Source organism: Gymnoscopelus braueri (genome assembly GCF_963280865.1).
Source record: "Gymnoscopelus braueri genome assembly, chromosome: 24".
Classification (NCBI taxonomy): domain Eukaryota; kingdom Metazoa; phylum Chordata; class Actinopteri; order Myctophiformes; family Myctophidae; genus Gymnoscopelus; species Gymnoscopelus braueri.
In genome coordinates, this window is record NC_137626.1 from 4,185,343 (window position 1) to 4,208,990 (window position 23,648).

Consider the following 23,648-nt stretch of genomic DNA (forward strand, 5'->3'; position numbering starts at 1 on the left):
GCCGTCTCCGTGGGGAGGAACTGTTCCAGGGAGGAGGGCTCCTCCTCCTCCTCCTCCTCCTCCTCCTCCTCCTCCTCCTCCTCCTCCTCCTCCTCCTCCTCCTCCTCCTCCTCCTCCTCCTCCTCCTCCTCCTCCTCGCTGGAGCGCAGCAGGGCCGACAGAGTGTTCTGGACCACGGTGGAGATGGCCGTGCTCACGATCTCCTCGCTCAGGGCCTCCAGAGACCGGTGGTGCGGTACGGAGGAGGCTCCTCCTCCTCCCTCTCCCCCCACTTCCTCCTCCTCCTCCGCTACGGCCCCCAGGAGCGCGGCGGCCCCCCCGTCGCCCCCGGGCGGCGGCCGGCCGTGTCCGTTGAAGTGCGTGTTCACAAAGTGGAGCGGGGAGGCCAGGTGCTGGAGGAGGAGGAGGCTGGCGGGGCTCAGGGCCTCCCCGTCGGAGGAGGAGGCCTGGGCCCCCGGGGCTCCTCCTCCGTCCGCCTGGGGGCCCTGGGGCGGGGCACGCAGGGGGAAGTGGAACAGGCTGTGGTCGATGGAGGGGAACTCCTCCACGGAGGGGAACTCGGGCTGGTCCCTCAGGTAGGACTCATCCGGGTCGCTGTGGAGACTCTGCTGGTCCAGCAGATCTGACGTGTGAGAAGAAGGAAAAATACGTTTTAATCGTGAAAATTTGTGCAAATCTTTGAACATATGTATTTTTTTTAAGCGAACATTTGTAACTCAAATCTTTGCTTCCGGGGGGGTCCCTGGAACAAAACATTTTCAGATGGGGGTCCGCGGCCAAATACATATCATTCTGGGTGGTCCTTGACATGAAGAAGTTTGAGAACCACTGATATTATAGCAACATAAGTTTTGTTTAAAAAAAATGACATTTGTAGAATCCCCCAGAAGCAAAGCTTTAAAAAATACATATATTCAAATATTTGCAAAGATTTTCACGATTTTTCTAAAAAAAATAGCAGATCTACAAGCTCATAGCACGGCACATAGCACGGCACCAACTTGTAGATCTTCTATTTTTGAATAGTCAAAGAAATCTAAAAATGACACAGATGCGTTCCCCGGTCTTAATGGGTTAATTTCAAGGAAACGCCCTCCTAATTTGAGGGACCAGCTGGTGAGATCTTATACGCCCGAACTGAAACAAAGCACCTTTATTGGATGACATTCCCGATGGGAACTACAGGTGTGGGAGTTGTGCCCAGTGTGGCTTCACGACTAAGTGCAAAACCTACACACATCCCCACAGTGGTAAAACCGTCAAGATACGCGGTGTGATTACCTGTAGTACCATAAATGTGGTGTATCTTATTAACACATTCCATGCCAGAGGTTAATATCATAATGTACTCACCAGTGCCAGCGTTTTATTGTTGTTTTTTTGTTTTTTTCATGTCGCCACAGACCTCGCTAAATAAGTTAAAAGTGCGCGTTCATTTGGTTCTAAACACACAGGGGATCTGTGTGAAACGGCCAGCGAAAACCTTTTCCAAATCCGAGCCGCCATCTTGAAGATACAGCGTGTGAACGCTAAACAGTGATCAGCGAGGAGAAAAACAACAACCGAGAAAATCGAGTTTTAGACAGGATCCCAGACAGGAAGCGGATACGATCGAAAAAAACGGAACCCGAATAATTCTGTTTACGGTCTTCAAACCGGAACCGGAAATGGATTTAAAAAAATCCGAAAGTGCACCTGGGGAAAAATCAACGCGAATCGGCGGTTCGCGTAGATCTACGCGATTGGCACGCTGCGGCTTTAAATAGGTTCGCGTAGATCTACGCGATTGGCATTCAATGTGTTAAATGTCCCTGTGGCTTGGGGTATGGAGGAAAGACCAACAGACCCCTGCGCACTCGCATCAGCGAGCACCGCTCTAACATTAGATGCGGGGACGGACGCAATCCTGTGGCTCTACACTTTAAACAGGCAGGCCACAGCATCAGTACTTTCCGTTATACAGGCATTGAAAACAAAGGTGTCACAGCCTCCTGGAGGAGGCAAATGTAGAGCGCCGCCTGCTACAACGTGAAATGTTCCATATTTACTCTCTAAATACTATGGCGCCTCACGGGTTAAACGAGGAATTCGACATCAAACCTTTTCTGTAACATGTACACCAGTCTTGTCTTTTATTTGCTTTTTTGCAATTTTAATGTTTAATGTTCATATATATATCTGACAGTGTGGTCTCTCTGTTTATGGTTCAGGGAGCTTTGTTTATACATTGTGGTAGACTGGTATTTTGTATAGGGTATAGACAAATATTTACAAAAAATGTTTCCCTCTTTCCTGATGGCCACTAAAGGATAATGGCTATTCTACGTAATTGTCATAGGTCTGTGAGTTCATTTGTGAGTCATAGACTCTCAAATCGGGGTGTTGTCCCCGGGTGCTTGCACTCAGTGATTAGTGTCTCCTGCCCTCCTCTGTTCTTTTTATACCGGTCTCCTCACACTTTTCAGTATACCTGACGAAGGCCACATCGGCCGAAACGTTGTTATATTGTTATATATTCATAAAATTGCCGGGAGCATTAAGACGGTGTGCGGACTCTTTTCTTTTGCTCATGTTAATTTCAAGGACCCCCAGTTTTCTTTTTATATCTCTCGGACCCCAAACTACACTGTAAAGCCCTCAGCGTTAATTGAACGCCGAGGGTGTACAAATGGAACCAAATGGACCCGTAAGGCTTCATTTGTACACCCTCAGAGTTACAGACCCTTAACTCCTCAAAGGCTATTTTGTCGGGGATCCCCTGGAACCGCTCGAGGACCCCTGGGGGTCCCTGGACCTCACTCTGAGAACCATTGATTTAGTGTGGGGAAAAAGCGGTTGAGCCGGTTCAGTTCAGAGAAAGTCTTTCAGCGTGGAGCCGTCAGAGCAAAACAATAACAGAGAAATGGCTCACAGTCAAAATAACATTGTGGTTACATTTCTTTTTTACTTCAACATTCTTTTGCGATGAAGTAAAGCAATTGCGAAATTTTCCTGCGATTTTGTCTTTAGAGCAGGGGTCTTCAACAGGGGGTCCGGGACCCCTAGGGGGTCCTCAGAGCTACTATAGGGGGTCCGCCAAATCTTTGTGTGATAGGGATTTTCTTTTTTACATTAACCACGTAAACCCTAGCATCCCTTCTCTGAGGAGAACTTTAGCCAAAAATAGCAGATCTACAAGCTCACAACGCCTCGCAGCGCGAGGCGTTGTGAGCTTGTAGATCTGCTATTTTTGGCAAAGAGGTATCGTGTAGAGGGGAAAAAGAGCCGACCAAGTAAAAAAAAAAGTTTAATCTGCATCTCAAATTTTATACAATATGTAGAGGGGGTCCCTGCTTCATCTCTCTCTCAGCGAGGGGGTCCTTGGCCTGAAAACGTTGAAAGACCCCTGCTTTAGAGTAGAGCCATATGAAATCCATGTTAACGGAATCGTGGACGGAATCGCGGAAATGACCAATAAAAATGGAATTGGAATAAAACGCGGAATATTGCAGAATTTGGAGAAAAAAAAATATTTGCGGTAAAAATTTTTTTTTTACCGCAAATTTTTACAAATCCACGGGACACCACCACTTTGCATGGCCACATCCTACTTTATAAACAATAAAATCCACGTAGAAATAGTCTTAGAGACGATAGAAATAATAATACATGGGCGACGCCATTTTGCGCATGCTCAGACCGAATTCTTTTGGGAACATTTTTGCGTATAACACAACAAGGGCCATTAGCGTCTGCGCAGTTGAAACGTGACGTGAGCAGACCTGATTGTATGGGTAACACAATTAACACACGTGAATTAAAAATAAACTCTGATTAATGTTGTTAGTGGTGTAAAAAAAGCAAAATACAGAATTCAGAAATATTAAAATGGAAAAAACAGAATTTGGGAAAAAATAAAACGGAATTGGGAAAAAAATAAAACGGATTTCATATGGCTCTACTTTAGAGGTTAAGAGGCACTAGGTCTCTTTAACTAAAAAAAACTAAAAACACCCAATACCAGACACTGAACCTGTTCAACACACTAAACACACATTCAGACGATGCGGGTGTGGTCGTTTACCTTCGGAGAGATCGGCGAGTTGCGGAGTCGTCGCCCTGGAAACGGAGAAGCCTCCACTCTCCAAGATGGACGCCTCTTCGTCCGACAGCTCGGAGTCCGTGATGGCCATGGCCAGCGCCGTGGTCTTTGCGTCCACCTGGGCGGGATGACATCGTGACATAAGACGGGCAAAGGGGGGGGGGGTTGGGGGGGGGGCTCTGCCCGCAATGCCCTCCATTACCCACATACCTGACTAACTAACTACCTCACCAAAGTGAGTGACATCCCACTGCCACACCACTAGAGGGAGCGACAACAACGATCTGTTACCACCCTCCAATAGACGCCTTAAAAAGGGACACTTCACCCAAAAATAACTTTGTTTCAATGGATTAGTCACCCCATGGAGACTTGAATTCATGGATATTTTTTAGTTTTTGTCTCATTCCTAAGACAATAATTTGATGACCAGCGGACCGGACTAATCCATTGAAACAAAGTTTTTTTGGGGTGAAGTGTCCCTTTAACAGACACCGTCACACTGATAAGAACCAGTATATGCGCGTGCAGGCCGGCACCAAATGAACCCCGCCGCTCGTAAGATGCAATGTTAAAGTGGTCACTGCACTCATGTGTAAAAATGCATCCCATCAAACTTTCAGATGCTGATTTTCTCCCAGTGTGGAGGAAGAATACTTAGGATTTTTACTGTGATCTCTCGCTCTTGAAATATATATTTCTTGGTTACTGTTGTGTGTAAACAATAATAACAATTCAAAGCAGTTGTCCTCAAAACCACGCCTCCAGTGGCTGTCATAAGAACGGAGAGGCACCAGAACCTGCTCTTGCTCGCGCATGCAGCTGCAGCCGTCAAGCCTAATTTATGCTCCGTCCCGCGAAGGTGTCGCGCGCATAGAACGGCCGAGAACAGCAGACCTCCAAGCTCACAGTCACAACGGTCTCACCTGCGACGCGGTTGTGAGCTTGTATGTCAGCTGTTCTCGGCGCGCAATACCGTTGCGGGGTGAAGTATATATGTCTCGCTAGGGCGCGCCTCACTAGCCTACACACAACAGGTTTGGGGATCTGTTGGGAATTGATTACATGAAACAGTCACCTGTGCGTCCAGTCTCAATGTTTGTAAACAAATAATTGGTCTATAGAACAAACATCCTACCCCACAAGGCAAAGAGATGATTTTAATTTACCTTTTTGTCGTACTTCGAAACATAAACATTTCATCACATTTAGAGGCCCTCAGTTGTGGAGCTCGCTAGATGCGTCACTCAAGTCTTCACTATCCTTCCCAATATTTAAGAAACATTTAAAACAATATCTCATTTCTTCCTTACTATAGTCCATTGATTTAGTTATCTTTACTAAATTGTTTATTCTTTTTTTTTTGTTGCGTTTGTCTTTTTCTTCTATTGAGCAGTTTTTGTGTTTTTATTTCTTTATTTGCACCACTGCTCCCCTTGGAAACTTGTATTTTTTTTTGTATTGTTCTTATTGAACTTTTAATCCAGTTGTTTTAATGAACTCTCCCATGAAGGAAAGGATTCCAAATACGCCAGCCGGCTTCTTCCTTTCCTTGCACAGCAGCTTGTCTTTCAATATGTATTGTTTCTATATTTGTTATAACAATGTGCTAATAAACTAAACTAAACTAAACTAAACATGGGTAAATTCTCTTTCTACTGCACTGCCACCAGAGTGTGGAATGCCCTGACACCATGCATAAAAGAAAATCCATCTTTCAGGAGGTCAAAAGGAGGTAAACTCACTGCTACCATAGAAAGGTGATGGCCTACAGTTTTTTCCCCACTTTTTTTCTCCTTTTTCTACTTTGTACACATAGTGTTTTATATTCGTTGTTGACATTGTATTTTGGTGTTATTTTCATGCCATGTTGATTCATTGAATACACAATTCCACAACGTTTTCAGTGGGGTACGCTAGAGGGCAGCCTGTGAATCATCATGATGATGAAGATGATGAAGCAACAAAATGGAGCTGGTTTTGTTTAGTATTATTGCATTTATAAAAATTTAATGTTCTCTGCTTTTCTGTTGCTTTTTGGTGAAAACCAGCCCACATTCAACTGGCCACAACCATGGAATGGATTACCGCGGCGGCAACACATTTTTTTCTCAGAGTCTACGAGACCCTCGCTACGTCTTTTAACCCTTTAAGAACCGGGAACGCATCTGTGTCGTTTTAAGATTTCTTTGGCTATACAAAAATAGCAGATATACAAGCTCATAGCGCGGCACCGAGTGCTATGAGCTTGTACATCTGCTATTTCTTTGAAAAATCTTGAAAATGTGTGCAAATCTTTAGTTTGAATATATATATATATATATACTTTTTAAAGTATATAAGTTTATATATTTTTTATTTTTTTGACTTAAGTTGCTATATTATCAATGGTTTTCAAACTTTTTTCATGTCAAGGACCCCCAAAATAATATGTATTTGACCGCGGACCCCCATCTCATCTAAAAATATTTTATTCCAGGGACCCCCAGAAGCAAAGATTTGAGTAAAAAAATGTATATAAAAGATTTGCACAAATTTTCAGGATTAAAAAAAAAAGATTGCATATCTACAAGCTCGGTGCCGCGCTATGAGCTTGTAGATCTGCTACTTTTGAATAGCCAAAGAAATCTTAAAATGACACACATGCCTTACAGGGTTAAAGCCATTGGGTAGATTGTGGGGCGGCGGGTGGATCGTTGTGAAGGATAATATACTATGATTTTTCAAAGTTAGTGAAAACACTCGGAAATCGCTGGAAAGGGCACCATAGACTATGTTTCTTCTTCTTCTAATCTCATCACACACACACACACACACACACACACACACACACAGTAATTAGGGCAGCGTGAGAGCGTAGTAACGTGTAGAACTCACCGTGGGAGCGAAGCAGGACAGTTCCTCCTCGCTGTCGCTCTCCGTCTCCGCCCGAGGCTCATCCCCCGATTCCAGCTCCTTCTTCACCTCTCTTAACAGGGCGATGACTGCAACACACACACACACACACACACACACACACACACACACACACACACACACGAACACATATGAACACATGAACAACCTCTTATCTCCATATTCTTTTTTTTTTATGATCAAAACTTTATTTGAGTTTTACTTTTAGCAGAACAAATAATAAAACAAATATACAAATAAACACGTAATAAAATTCATATTCAAAAGAAAAATAACCACAAACAACAATAGTACACATTACATACGAGAGCACAACATATTTAAAAAAGAAAAAGAAAAGAAGGATTGACAAGATAAAAAAACAAACCAAAAAGAAACCAGTAATGCAGCATCATCTACCGTATCATAGGTATATAAAAAATAACAGCGAACAAAAGAGCATTCGTTACCTGACCATAGATAACATCAAGGGCCTACAATATGAATCTTATTTATCCAACTGGTTTCTTATCTTTATATTCTAACTTTTTGTGTTTTTCTAAATACAAAATAAATTAAGTTTAACCCTAAATAGAATGAAAAAACAAAACAAATTCTAATCATTTCCATTAAAAAAAAATGGAGAAAAAAAGTTTAAGGAGTAGTGAAAATATCTGTGTAGTGAAAATAACAGATCTACAAGCTCCACAAGGTCTACAGCGTGAAGTGACGTGTTGTGAGCTTGTAGACCTGCTATTTTTTACTAGTTTGGGTCCCGGGCAAACAAACAGTCTTCATTTCTCTTTTGGGTCTTGAGATAAAACAGTTTGTGACCGACTGCCTTAAACCGTTGAACTATCTCGAGTTCAACGGCGTCAGGCCTGAGGGAAACATAGCGTTGTTGCCGGGCAGAAACCTCTTATCTCCATAGTCTAACTTTGTGTGTGTCTTTTCGCAAATTAACGCCCTGCTTGATCATCCTACAGCGTCACACAAAAAGCATCAAAAGTAGCAGATCTACAAGCTCGAAACGCGGCGCAAAGCGACGCGCTTCGAGCTTGAAGTTCTGCTACTTTTGACGTTTTTGAATTTCAATCCATAAAACGTACAGTTTTGGACATATGAGGTTTCCACCCGACAGAGGCGACATGTAAGTGCATGTACATAATCAGCTGTTATGAAGCTGTCACACTAATACATGGGATTAAGGATTTAATTGCGTTTTCTGGCACTGAGCAACCCCGGAACATGAATGAACATAACAATGAAATGTTTTTCTTTGCCTTTTTTTTAGGCAACAGGAATTGCTGTACCAACAATATTAATGTACTATATTATGGCTAAAACAGACCATATATTATTCCTTAATAATAATTGTGGATTTTCAGTGACAGCAAAAATAGCAGATCTACATTCTTTCTCATCATGAAAATGTGAATATCTTCCAACATTTTGGATTTTTTTTTTTGCCTTAATGCTTCAGAGCTACAATCTTGTAGATCTGCTATTTTAGATATCTTTTTAGATATCTTTTTCATATCGGAAATGTTTGGAATGGTTTTTTTTCCTCACAAATTTTGATTCTTTTTTTTTTTTACATAAATCTTCTCTTCTGGGAGTCCCTTCCTGGCACGGGGGTCTGTGGCCAAATGTACATATTTTGGGGGTCCTTGACATGAAAAGGTTTCGCAAGTCCAGGGGTGCCGCAGCTAGAATACTTTGATAAGAATTTCATCAATAGAGTACAGAAGTCCTGACGTCACTCGTTCATCCCCTGTTTCGTAAAGTCATTTCTCTATGGAGAATAACATTGGGTCATCTTAGAATCGTCTCATATAAGAAGTGTGGTACAAAAATAAACAAACAGTCTCGGCGATATTGTCAGGGAGGAGGTTCTGTATCGTTTATGATAGTCAGTCACTTATATTTGATACAGTCTGTTTCTGGCGAAAATGTAACTAATTTGGCGGAAGTAACATTATCGTTTTCTCACCGTCAGTTGATGCTTCATATCCATAAGAGTCAAACCGCCGGGGTCATTTGTTTATTTTTAGAACACAGTTCATATTTGACACGATATCAAATACGTCTATGGGGATTCAGAATGGGGGTGGAAAACCGCAAACCAGGTAGACAAACCTAGGATGTGTAAATTACGTCAGACTTCGGTGCTCTATATCCCTTCAGTTTAACCTCTATCCTTAGTAAAAATGGACCCGAGTTGCAATATTCTTTTACAATCTACACCAAAGACCATTATGCCAAAACTCTGACATTTTTTGACTATTTTGAGAAAAAAAAAAAAAATTAGTTCAAACAGTCGATCTACAAGCTCACAAAGTGTCACTATTTTTGGTGAATGCCCCCCCCCCCCCCCAGAATAGGGACGATGGGGCTCAAGTGGTTAAACGTCAAAGTATAAAGTTATTTTCATCCCGTCCTATTAATGGAAACGTTTTTCCTCGGGACACATAGTGTATCTTAGGTTTACATATTTACATACTGTAATATAACATACGGTACTATAGATATAAGGTGCTATGAAGTAACAATGCAAAACAGGGGTGCCCCGTGGATGATCAAATGATTTACAGGGGGTCCACGAGCCCCCAAAAAAGGACCACTGAGACAGTACACCGAAGACGTGTCATTAATCAGCTATAGGTCACAGATGGCCCTGTGTGTGTCTGGTGACATACAGTACGGTGTCACCTACACCACCGGCTCTCAAAGTGGGGTTCGGGGACCCCCAGGGGGTCCTTGGCGGGGGTACCAGGGGGTCCCCAGCTAAATAAGTTAATAAAGCGTCACAATAATTTTTAAACACTTTAACCCAGGGGTCTTCAACAGGGACCCCTAGGGGGTCCTCAGAGCTACTATAGGGGGTCCGCCAAATCTTTGTGTGATAGGATTTAGTTTTTTTTACATTAACCACTTGAACCCTAGAATTCCTTTTCTGAGGGGAACATTAGCCGAAAATAGCAGATCTACAAGCTTGTAGATCTGCTATTTTTGGCAAAGAGGCTATAGGTGTAGAGGGAAAAAAGAGCAGACTAAGTTAAAAAAATAACTTTAATCTGAAACACAATTTTATACAATATAGAGTAGGGGGTCCCTGCTTCATCTCTCTCTCAGCTAGGGGGTCCTCGGCCTGAAAACGTTGAAGACCCCTGCTTTAACCATTATTGTATACTTTGGGCTATTCAAAAAAACAGCAGATATAAAAGCTCATAGTGCGGTGAGCTTGTAGATCTGCTATTTTTGAAAAATCATGAAAATGTGGGCAAATCTTTGAATATAGGCCTATATATTTTTTTTTAAAGCCAACATTTGTAACTCAAATGTCCCCAGACCTCACTTTGAGAACCACTGATTTAAATTCAACACATGGGGTCTACATGGTGTTGAGAAAAAGGCCATTCCTCTTCCCTTTAGGCTTTAGTTATTCAGTCAACACAGCGTCTGACGTCAGTAAATAAGGACGAGGAGGAGGAACACTGCTGAAGTGTGTGATTAAAGATGTTTAGAGGAAATGTGACCATATCCAGAGAGAGGCTAAATGTCACCACTTAGTCTGTGTGAATATCTTTCATTTATTTTTAACCTCTTTTCTCCCAAATGTAGTCGTTATTCCAGCTAAAACGTTTCCAGTGGAAAAGGTACTCAAATGTTTTACTTTAGTAAAAGTAGCAATACCACCATATAAAAATACTCTGTTACAAGTAAAAAGGCCCGTGTTCAAAATGTTACTTGAGTAAAAGTACAAAAGTATTGGCATCAAAATATACTTAAAGTACCAAAAGTAAAAGTACCAAAATGTTTGAAAATAGCAGATCTACTAGCTCACAACGTGAGCTTGTAGATCTGCTATCTTTGAATAGAGGGTATGCGCATGCATTAAAGTGAATAGCACATCGAGTGGCAAATCGAGTGGCATAGCAACATGCAAAGTGAGTTTAACGTTGTTTAATGCAATCAGATAGGACTTTTATGTTTGGATGCATGCGTTTCAAGGCCAGAAAATTGTTTTTTTGCCACTCAGTAGGCATTCCTGCATAACGTCCGGGTTTGATGATGATGTCACACCCATACCCTCTATAGCCCAAAGTATAAAATAATGGTTATAGCTAAAAATCTAAAATGACACAGCTGTGTGTTCCCGGCTTGGATGGGGTAACACTTTGAGTGCCATTAACACATTGAGTGACACTCGCGTAGATCTACGCGAACCTATTTAAAGCCGCCACGTGCCAATCGCGTAGATCTACGTGAAGTGGTTTTTTTTCCATTTTTTTTTTCAAAAAAAAAAGGTACGGCACATTTCATTGTAACACCACCGGAAGCGGAACTATTCGGGATCCCGTTTTGCCGATCCCGTCGGCCCCCATTCTAAAGCGCACACTGAAACTCCATTTTCTCCTTGTAGTTTTTTCTCCTCGCATATCACTGTTTAACGTAAACCGTTCTAACTACAACAATGGAGGTCCGTTTGACACGTGGTTTGGACTGGTAGATGCAGGGAGATCTGGGCGATGTTTACAAACAGTGCACAGCTCAATCTTAAGGATTTTAACGAGGTCTATGGCGACGTGAAAAAAACAAAAAAAAACAACAATAAAACGTTGGCACTGGTGAGTACATTATGAGATTAACCTCTGGCATGGAATGTGTTAACATCTTCGTGTGTTTTTTTTCCACAAGGGGCGCTCTAACACAAATTAGGAATGATCCTAGGTCCCTGTAAAATAGAATGGACGGATGTGACGTGAGCCCAAAAAACGTCACTTCCGTCCTCTCCAATGATGGGATCTGGAGAAAAAGGGTCCATATCTCCATACTTTTTTACAGTGGTGAAAACAAGCCATTTTCGACGGGCGATCCCTCTGCAATGGAGGATCGCGGTAGAAATATTATTGTTCCAGTCGTTAGACGGGACCCTGGGCCATCGCCCAGACACCCTTTGTTTACATCCAGGTCCTCGTGGAGGTTCTACAGCTCTAAAACACATCAGCGTTAACGGTAAGAAACGCTGGCACTGGATGTACCCTGTTTTAACACATTGAGTGCCAAAAACGGTCCGGACCGTTTTTGAGAAGCCATGCGTTGTGTGCCAAAAACGGTTATGACCTTTTTTTATTTTTTTATTCACAGCACCAGGAGATATCATTTTTCGAAGATTTAGACTCCAATCCACTTCCTGGTTAACTTATGACTTCAAAAGCCTGTATCTCGGCTCCTTTTTTTCTAAAATATGTATTTTTGACTATTTTCAACTGGCTGCAACTATGGAATGGATTAGCTAATGTTTTTATTTTTTTCCCCCCGATTGTACGAGACCTCTATGTGTGTAATGAGGGGATCACCTTGAGGACGGTGATACTGAAAATATTTTGTGACTACTTGAAAAAGGTTAAAAAATGGTTAAAAATCCAGGCACCGACTGTACCCTGTTTAAAAAAAACCCTGGCACTCAATGTGTTAAAAAACCTCTGGCACTTGAATTGATGTGTCAACAGAAAACAGGACTCACTCCTCTTGTCGTGCTTGCGGTGTTCAGCCCCTCCCTTCATGCTGTAGTCCAGCTTCATCAGGATGGGCTCCAGGCCCGTGTACATCCTCTGGATCAGCTCGTGGTACACCACTAAGGGCCACAGCAACACACTGAGGGCTGCGCACGCACACACACACACACACACACACACACACACACACACACACACACACACACACACACACACACACACACACACACACACACACACACACACACACACACACACACACACACACACACACACACACACACACACACACACACACACACACACACACACACTTCAGATTAATCAGGTTTTTATGACATACTTAATAAAATACATAGTGAGTGAGTGTGTGTGTGTCCAAAATGCAGTTGTGTGTGAATGTAATGCACTTCGGAGAAAGGCGCCTTAGAAATTTACCATTTCTTTCATTTAACACATTGAGTGCCGTAAACGGTCCGGACCGTTTTTGACCCAATTTTATTTTTATACGTGGGGCCCACGTGGGGCGCTCTAACGAAACTTTGGGATCATCCAAGGAGTTTCTGAGAAGGAGAGGCCGGATGTGGATCCATGTAAAGAATCCTTCCGGTCGGCCTTGACTCCTTGACTAAAAGCTTAATATCTCCATTTCTTTTTAACGTGGTGGAAGTGAGCTGCTTTCGATCGGCGATCACTCTGCAATGGAGGATCGCGTTAGAAATATTATTGTTCCAGGCGTTAGTCGGGACCCTCCGCCGTCTCGCACGCACGCTTGTTTACATGCATTTCCGCGTTGGGGCTTCTACAGCACGAAACGTATCAACGTAAGTGGATGGAAGAAATGCAGGCACTGAACGTATAATATTTTAATAAACCTCTGGCACCCGATGTGTTAACAAACAGAAACACTTCACAGACAGTCAGGATTACTGTCTGGCAGAGGCTTTCCCTAAGCCATTTAAAGAATGTAAAAAAATATACCTATCACAACAACAGGCAGTTAGGACAGCGTGTACCGTCTGCTAACGATGCAGTTGTTGCCAAGTGGAGCCACGCCCGTTACAGGTAACAAGATAACTAGCCTGGGAATGCTGTGCCATGCAGTGGTGTTGCCATGTCCGCTTATTATAAGCCACTCTGGGCGAGTTTCTGTAAAGTTGCTTGTAAGTTATTGGTAGTTGCGGGTTCCTTTTCTTTTTTGGGCTTATGTTTCTAAAGTGTAGTTGCTTATCATTGGGCTTGCTGTGTAAAACTAGTGGTTCAAGGAAACCCCCCCCAAATGAATACGCATTTGTCTGCATGAGCCCCATCTGAAAATGTTTTATGTCAGGGACCCCCATACAAGTTTGTGTTTATAAAATGTTTTTAAAAAATATGAAAATGTATTTTCAGATTTTCTACAAGATTCTTTTTTGAAAATAGCAGATCTACAAGCTCACAACGCGTCAGGCCGAGCCACGTTGTGAGCTAGCAGATCGGCCATTTTCAAATAGCTGATGCATATAGGTTTTCAAGGGCTCGTGTAGCCTAAAGGTCCTATTGGGCTCGTTTTCATAGACCTGGTTTGCTTGTTTCTTTCTCTCGTAAAAAAAAACTGGCAACACCGGTGCCATGGTGTCGGGGACACAACAAGAGTTTAGGATGTCACCGTCAGACAGGTGGTAGAGAGAGAGAGAGAGAGAGAGAGAGAGAGAGAGGCTCACCCATGATATAGGAGATCATGATTCCTGGCACATAGTGTCCTACCACAGCCAGCACCGCACAGCCACTGCATGTCATGATGCAGAACTGAGAGAGAGAGAGAGAGAGAGAGTTGTGTTAATGCACCTTTAACCACATTTACAATTTAGGCATTTAGCAGACGCTCTTAACCCATTTAGACATAGAAGAATCTTTTAGAAGTCATTTTTAGACTTCTTTGGCTATGAAAAAAATATATAGTGCAAATCTTTGAATACGTGTGTTTTTCAAAGCAAACATTTTTTAACTCAAATCTTTGCTTCTGGGGATTATACAAATCTGTCTTCTGAATCCTAACAGTTTTCTTTTTTACTTCCATCATGTCAAGGACCCCCAAAATGATATGCAATTGTCCGCAGACCCGCATCTCAAAATGTTTTGTTATATACAAACATATATTCTGTACATTTAGAAGCACTTTCTTGATGTACTGTACCAGGGCATTGTTACCTGCCCAGGTAGGGCTGCTTGATTGAATATTGATTGCAAGCACAGCTCAACGCCCTATAATGTGAGGTTGTTTTTCTGCTGTTATTCCCTGAAGAAGACCTTGCCAGGTCGAAACGTTGTTTTTTCATACAAATAAATCCTGCATCGTGGCTACGAGTGTGTGGCCTTTTCTTTACTTTTAAACCAGAACAGGAAGCGAGTGGTTGAGTGTGTACAAAAAGAGGAAGCGAGAAAAGAAGTGTCTCTCTGCAGGTGTGTGGTGCGTGTTCATCACGCACGGCAGAGCTTTTCTCAATGGATGAGATGCATGCAGAGAGAACGAGGCAACCAGCTGTTCACCGGAGACGTAACAGTCAACAAAAGTTCAAATGAAATGAGTAAAAGGCTGGCCCGGACCGCTGGCGTAGCGGTCCAGGCACCTATAGGCTCAGTGTAGCCTGACAGCCTGTCGCGGGTTCGAGTCCCGCTCCCGACGGCCTTCGCTGCATGTCACCCTCCATCTCTCTCTCTGTTTCCTGTCAACCTACTGTCCTATAAATAAAAGCATAAAAGCCCCAAGATAAATCTTAACCCATTAACTCATTCACTGCCTCTGACGTAATTGACGTAATTAACCAATACTGCCACTGACGTAAAAAAAACTAATTTTATTAAAAAAATTAAATAAAAAGAAATCTGTATCTCGACTCCTGAGTACTTTAAAAAAAAAAATCTGGCAGTGAATGAGTTAAGACCTGAAGCCGATTCTTAAAAAAGTTTTTCTAAATCCTAACAGTTTTTTGAAAAATAATCAAATTTATTTTTTCAAGATTTTTCACAAATAGCAGATCTACAAGCTCATAGCACCGAGTGCTTGCACTATGAGCTTGTAGATCTGCTATTTTTGAATAGCCAAAGAAATCTAAAGTGACACAGATGCGTTCTAGGTCTTAATGGGTTAACCCACTGGGAACTGGGAAACCGGGTTTAGAATATATATATATATATATATATATATATATATATATATATATATATATATATATATATATATATATATATATATATATATATATATATATATATATATATATATAGCACACTGGTTCTCAAAGTTCTATTTTATACTTTGGCTGTTCAAAAACAGCAGATATACAAGCTAGGTGGGTTATAATGATCATTACATCCTGATTTGAAAGAAAGGGTTTCTAAAGAAGAAGGAAACATATATAGGTTATGTAGTAGGCCTACTGTATATGGACAATCAGAATCAGTTTTATGTTGATGTGGTGTCATGATTAAACTTAAGGGATAGTTCACCCACAAAATGACTTGTTCTATGGATTAGTCACCCCATGGAGACTTGAATTCATGGATATTTTTTATTTTTTTGTCTCATTCCTAAGACAATAATTTGATGACCAGCAGCGGTTCCGGTAGGAGACACAAAGAGTCTCCTTTGTGTCTCCTGACGACATGAGTGCTGCCTGTAACTGCAAATTGTTCCTGTTCGCTGATGACTCGGCACTCCTGATCTCGGGAGAGGACAAGTTGCAAGTTGAGGAGGCGCTCAGCTCCGAACTCTCAAAAATCCGTACTTGGCTTACCGATAACAAACTGTCACTACACCTTGGGAAAACTGAATCCATTCTCTTTGGGACCAAACATTCCCTTAGACAGATGGATGTAAATGATTTCAAGGTCAAAGTCGATGACACAATTATCTCTAGCAAAGAAGAGATTACCTATTTGGGTTGTGTTCTTGACAAATACCTGACAGGTGAAAGCATGGCTACAAAAGGTGGTCAAAAGAGTAAACCAGAGAACCAAATTTATGGGCAGAGTTTCCTCTTTTGTCAACCCTCAGGCCCTCAGGACCCTCTCTGGGGCCCTGATTCAACCACTTTTTGACTATGCTTGCACCTCCTGGTACTCCAACACCTCAGTGTCACTGAAGACTAAGCTTCAAATCTCCCAAAACAAACTGATTCGGCTACTCCTCGGATTGGGGCCCATGACCCACCTTTCTCCCACCCATTTTGCCAGCCTAGGCTGGCTCAGGGTGGAAGACAGGGTTAAACAACTAAAAATGGGACTGGCCTTCAAAATTGTAAATGCAAATTTGCCCGATATGCCCCCTATTCCCGCATATCTGAGTAAATACCTCCAAAAGGTTAGCGACACCCACAGTCACAATACCAGAGGGAGCGTTAACAACAATTTGGTACCACCCACCCATAAATCAAACATGGGCAAATTCTCCTTCTACAGCACTGCCACCCAGGATTGGAATAGTCTAACTCCATCCCTCAAAAAATGCAGTTCGCTGGGCTCATTTAAAAGAGCCTTAAAAAATCACCTTTCAGGAGGCCAAAGGTGGAGGTAGTACCATTTTCCAGTTAGACAGCAGAACCTCCCCCCCCCTGTTTTTGTACATTTTTGTTATATATTTTTTTTGGCTGTTTATTTTGTAATGATATTTGAACTGTGGTGCCACTATATATGCCTATGAATTAAATACCAAGGCCCTCATTGGAAACAAGTCCGCAAGGACTTTTATGAACGGACCTGTTAGACAAAGTATTTTAAATGTAACTGTGCTGTTTTAAATTTTTTGCCTAATAAAATATTCAATCAATCAATCCTACCGGAACCACTGCCTACCGGTCCCGCTGGTCATCAAATTATTGGCTTAGGAATGAGACAATACATGAATTCAAGTCTCCATGAGCTAGGGCTGGTGAATTAATATTCGAATATCGAATATGGGGAAAATATGTATAGAAAAACTAACAAAAGATATATTTTATTGGATCCAAGCACTCGATACACTTTTTTTGTACTGTTTCTGTCAAAAAAAAGAAAGAAAAAATATATATATTTTTAAAGAAAATATATATTTTTTATAATAATAATAATAATAATAATAATAATATTCGAATATATTCGAATATCTTCCAATTTTTAACACATCGGGTGCCGAACACGGTCTGGACCGTGTTTTCACAGAGTAGCGCATTGGTGCCGAACACGGTCCAGACCGTGAAATATGTCTTTTTGTTTTTTTCGTTTTTCTCCACACGGGCGGGGCTAGAGCAGCTCTGGGAGTACCCATTGTGATCTTGAGAAGGATCGGCCAGATAGATCACCGGAAACAAAAACATGGCTCCCATCCACTTCCTGTCTATTTCCTTCTTTAAAACACCTATATCTCCTAATCTGTTTCCGGTGGGGAAAACCGGTCATGCGCGATGCGCGATCCCCCCCCATTGTAACTCGCAAGTGAAATGTTATCGTTCCAGGCTGTAGCCAGGGTCATCGCGCTACATGAATGGATGCTTTTTTTTACATGGATTTGCTCCTCGTGGAGTTTAGAGCTTTAAACATCAAAGCGCAGTCAATGGGGAGAATGCTGGCACCCAACGTAAGTTGTTATGAAAAAATGCTGGCACCCAATGTGTTAAGACCAATGTTCGAATATCATTTCTGAGGAAAGTTGACAGCCCTACCATGAGCTGACTAATCGATAGAAAAAAAGTTTTTATTTGGGTGAACTATCCCTTTAACTCATTTAGTGCCACTGGACGTCTAAGACGTCCGTTGTATCATAAGCCCTGTGCCACTGGACGTCTAAGACGTTTTTGGAAAAAAATGTTCAGAACCCAAGTTATCATGATTTGAAAATGTTCAGCTCCATTCACTCTTTGTTTAACTTCTTACTGAAAAAGGCTGTATCTCGGCTCCTAAGCACTTTTTTTTACAATGAATTTTGGCTCTGGCACTCAGAGCCAAACTGCCAGAAATAAGTCAAGCACTGAATGAGTTAATGTTGACGCACACCGACTATCAAGAAAATAAAAACACAGCAATTCATGTCAAAAAGGTTGCCGACCCGTGTGATAAAGACCTTTGTGATAAAGACCTTTGTGATAAAGACCTTTGTGATAAAGGCTCTACTGAGCTGAACAGGGTTGGTATATTTTCAAACATGAATAATTAAATGACTTTAATTAAAAGACAGCCTGCTGGTTTCTGTCACCTCATGCGATGCTGTGAAAAGGGGAGAGAATGGATGATCCAAAAATAGCTTTGGAGCCATCCATGTTTCAGTGGTGTAAAGTAACTACCGGTAAGTACATTTACTCAAGTACTGTACTTGAGTACAATTTTTGAGGCATTTTTACTTTACTGGAGTATTTCCAATTTTTTGTACTTTTACTTCTACTCCACTACATCTCAAAATATAATACTTATACTCCACTACAATTATTTGAAAACTTCAGTTACTAGTTACTTTGTAGATTTTGATTATTAATACAAAACATTCATTAACCACTTCAGCCCTATATACATTTCGGCCATTTGAAAATAGCCGATCTACAAGCTCACAATGCGTCACGAAGCGAGCTTGTAGATCTGCCATTTTCAAATGATTGTTATACATTTTATACATTTGAAAACTAGAAATGGGACATTCTGCATAATGAATACTTTTGTACGTTTTGAATTCCAGACTTTTAATTGTAACAGAGTATTTCTACATTGCAGTATTTATACTTTTGTGAGTACTTTTTGCACCACTGACACGCACACCTGTTTTCCCAAGTTTGTGTTATTAGCCTGTCATGAGTCACAGGCACATCCAGGCTTCAGGGCAAAACATATTAATTATGACTATTCATCACCAGTGAGATGGGAGGGGCTTATAATCAGGGATTAATGCAAAAAAATAAATACATCTCACAACTGAAAGGTTTTGTCAGGCCAAGTCCCGATCTATACGCTTTGTCAAACAGTGTGAAATGAGCCAGACACACACACACACACACACACACACACACACACACACACACACCTATTAGCCCAACATTTTTGTCGACTAAACATCATAAGATTTTAGTCGACTAAATCTACAGTTGATTTAGTCGACTAAAATGTATTTTGGGGGTGGCTTGATGGCGTCGTAATGGCTGATTTTACACTTCATTGCATGCTGAAAATAGCCGATCTACAAGCTCACAACGCATCGCAGCACGACGCGTTGCGAGCTTGTAGATCTGCTATTTTCAGAGCGCAACACCCGAGCGCAACCACACATAAAATGACTTGTCTTTTAGTTCTACTGGATCTAGTTTTTATTTGTTGATGAAATTGTCAATATATTTAGTCTTAGTTTTAGTCATAATAAATGAGCTTTTATTTAGTTTTCGTCAGTGAAAAAAGGCAGTCGACCAACATTATTCGTCATAGTTTTAGTCGACTAAATCAACACTGGCCCAGTACCTTGCCGTGGTGTTGGCGTTTGTACTGCAGCATCTCCTGCAGGTACAGACAGCAGGTCAGGTAGCTGTCAGCCAGGTGGTGGCTGAGCTCCGGAACACTGAGCAGACGAGGCGCCACACTACCGGCCTCTCTGTGGGCGGAAGAGAGCACACACACACACATGCACAAACACACACACACACACATGCACAAACACACACACACACACACACACACACACACACACGATGGCCACATTAAAACTGAGAGGGCATCTGTGTCATTTTAGATTTGAGCTATATATAACATATAACATATATATATATATATATATATATATATATATATATATATATATATATATATATATATATATATATATATATATATATATATATATATATAACATATATATATATATATTTATAGCAACATCTTAGGATTCTCATAAATATCATGGGGAGGAGTCCATGCTTATGATGATGATGATATGACAGGGTTAGGGGTTAACCCATTCAATCCGGGAACACACATCTAAAAATGTTTTCTAAATCCTAACAGTATGTTGCTATATCAGTGGTGCTCCAACTTTTTCATGTCAACTCAAGGACCAACCAAAATGATATGTATTTGGCCGCGGACCCCCATCTCAAAATATGTTGTTCCAGGGACCCCCAGAAGCACAGATCAGAGTTAAAAATGTTCGCTTTAAATTTAAAACACACATGTATGTGATTGTGTGCACACGTGTATGTATGTATGTATGTATGTATGTATGTATGTATGTATGTATGTATGTATGTATGTATGTATGTATGTACGTACATACATAGATACATACATATCACAAGTAAGACGCGCGAACGCGGGAAGCGAACGCAGCTCGAAAATAACAATAAGAAGAATAGAAAGGAACGACATGGAATTCTTAGATATCCCAATAGATGAACTCGTTTAGATGCTTGTAGATGTGTTTTTTTTTTACTGTAGCTGCTATATTTATGTCAGAGGAGTTTATTTAGTCACCCAGGGGCAGGCGGATTTCAGGCATGTTTTATTTTGTTTGGGCAAACTGTCCTCAAACTAAGGCGTTTTCAACTTGCCATCCAGCTTGAAATATGCTCAAATGACATGGAATTCTTAGATATCCCAATAGTTGAACTCGTTTAGATGCTTGTAGATGTGTTTTAACAATTCCATGTTTTTAAAAAAAATAGCAGATATACAAGCTCATAGCACGGCACTCGGTGCCGTGCTATGAGCTTGTATATCTGCTATTTTTTGATTAGCCAAAGGAATCTTAAAATGACACAGATGTGTGTTCTTATTAAACAAGCAGAAGAACACAAGCATGTATTTACATTTAGCTGTTCAGAGGTACATGTAATTAAGGGAAGAGAGACGTCACACAAAAACGTACCTTTGTGCTTGGCTGGGCTCAGGCTCATGTTGAACTGCAGGCCAGAGCAAAAACAAGACAATTGTCAAATCACGTCATCAAAAACTAAACAAAAAACATGTTAACGGCTAAACGAAAACACACGACATTCACTTGAGTAATGAATGTCAAGTCAGCAGTGTTAGATTGAAGTTAAAGGGATAGTTCACCCCCAAAATGACTTTTTTTCCTATCCCCATGGAGACTTGAATTCATAGATATTTTTTTAGTTTTTGTCTCATTCCTAAGACAATAATTTGATGACCGGCAGCGGTTCCGGTAGGAGACACAACGAGTCTCCTTTGTGTCTCCTACCAGAACCGTTGCCTACCGGTCCACTGGTCATCACATTATTGTCTTAGGAATGAGACAAAAAGTCCATGAATTCAAGTCTCCATGGGGTGACTAATGGATAGAAACATTTTTTTTTTGGGGGGGGAGTGAATTATCCCTAAAGAAATTCAAACTAGAGGATAAACTGGTTTCCGAACAAATTGTAGACCCCGAGGGTTTACTTATCTTCTCCTGATGCCATAGCACCTCAAGTTCAATATTTGCATAACCTTTATACCGAGCGCTGTTCAAGTTACAAATCATTTGACATTTCATTAGGCATGTAACGATTTATTGTAAATCGATTAAAATCGATTCAAACTGGTGACAATAGACCACCGAAGTCTGACGTCATTTACACATCCTTTGTTTGTCTACCTGGTTCGCAGTTTTCCACCCCCATTCTGAATCCCATAGACTTATTTAATATCGTGTCAAATAAGAACCGAGTTGCAAAAATAAACAAATGATCCCGGCGGTTTGACTCTTATGGATATGAAGCATCAACTGACGGTGAGAAAACACTAATGTTACTTCCGCCGAATTAGTTACATTTTCGCCAGAAACAGGCTGTATCAAATATAAGTGACTGACTATCATAAACGATACAGAACCTCCTCCCTGACAATATCACCGAGACAGTTTGTTTATTTTTGGACCACAATTCTTATACGAGACGATTCTAAGATGACCCAATGTTATTCTCCATAGAGAAATTACTTCCGCAAACCTGGGGATGAACAAATGACGTCAGGACTTCGATGGTCTATTTGAATCGATTTAATTAAAAAACATATCCCTCCCGACCCAAAAAGCAGAGGGCACGTAAAAAAAAGAAAAGAAGGAAATACAGGATCTTTGTAAGAGAATTGATAAGTCTTTGCTACTGTATTGAAAAGAGGATAAGAGAAAACACAGTATTGTAAAAAGAAAAATACAAGAAGAAAATACTGGATTTGTGTAAGAGAAATAATCCCAAAAAACATTGAGTCATTTGTCTGGAAAAATAATTTTGTGTTTAAGAAAAATCGTGAAAAATCGTATCGTAAACCTAGTGCAGTGATTCGTTGAGTGAATCATTACATGCACACATTTTATGGAGATCATTTTACAGTACCGTAACTGCACGTATTAGTGTTTTTTTTACAGTTAAAACTTTCTCAAACACAAAGGTCGGTCTCACCGGTGATGAGGGCCAACTTGTGCTTCCATCTCTCCAACAGCATGAGGCCCAGCAGAGACACGCTGAGCAGGAACAGAGGCCTCAGAGAGGTGGAGGACAGCAGCCTGTTGACGGGGCACAATCACACATCATCACATTATTAGTATTATTTTTATGACCCCATGGAGGTGATGACCAGCTACACAGGCACAACTGAAAGAGCAAAGGAAAGATGCATTACCGTCATTTCAATTATATACAGAATTAACTATAGCCCACTATTTCAGTGACGCCGATGGCCTAGCGGTTAACCTATTAACTAGTGATGAGCGGGCCGACCCGTAACCCGCGGGTCAACCCGTAACCCGCGGCGCAGGTGGTCGAGTCAGGATTTCAGAGGCAGTTAAGCTGCGGGTGAGCGGGTCAGCCGCTCTCACACGCAAAAAATATATAAAAAATCACATGCTCTTGTTTTGTCTTTATTCCTAATAAGAATAAGAATACGAATAATAACAATAAAACAGTTTAAATACACTTGGGGTGAATACTTGAAGATTACTTTCTAACCTTCATGATTTTACAGAATTATAGGTACGACCTGCGGGGCTCAACCCCCATAGATTTATATATGGGTTCGCGGGGTGGGTTGAGGCGGGTTGGGTTCCGTGGCGGGGCGGGGCAGGTCATGAAAAAACCCGACCCGCACATCAGTGTTTTTTGGAAAAAAATGTTTTTTGGAAAAATAAATAAATCAAGATTTTTCAATAATAGCAGATCTACAAGCTC

At 41.2% G+C, this 23,648-nt stretch overlaps 1 protein-coding gene across 1 annotated transcript in view; it reads right to left on the reverse strand.

The window, feature by feature from the left end:
- The window catches only part of retreg2 (reticulophagy regulator family member 2), a 31,412-nt gene that overhangs the window by 1,996 nt on the left and 5,768 nt on the right, over positions 1 to 23,648 (reverse strand). Inside the window, exons 2-9 of the mRNA XM_080422545.1 lie at positions 22,884 to 22,987; positions 21,350 to 21,383; positions 19,951 to 20,080; positions 14,202 to 14,286; positions 12,507 to 12,644; positions 6,959 to 7,065; positions 4,064 to 4,199; positions 131 to 622 (exon numbers count right to left, since the gene is read on the reverse strand). Of these exons, the coding sequence (XP_080278671.1) occupies positions 131 to 622; positions 4,064 to 4,199; positions 6,959 to 7,065; positions 12,507 to 12,644; positions 14,202 to 14,286; positions 19,951 to 20,080; positions 21,350 to 21,383; positions 22,884 to 22,987 (1,226 nt within the window). The remainder of the gene's footprint in view (positions 1 to 130; positions 623 to 4,063; positions 4,200 to 6,958; positions 7,066 to 12,506; positions 12,645 to 14,201; positions 14,287 to 19,950; positions 20,081 to 21,349; positions 21,384 to 22,883; positions 22,988 to 23,648) is intronic.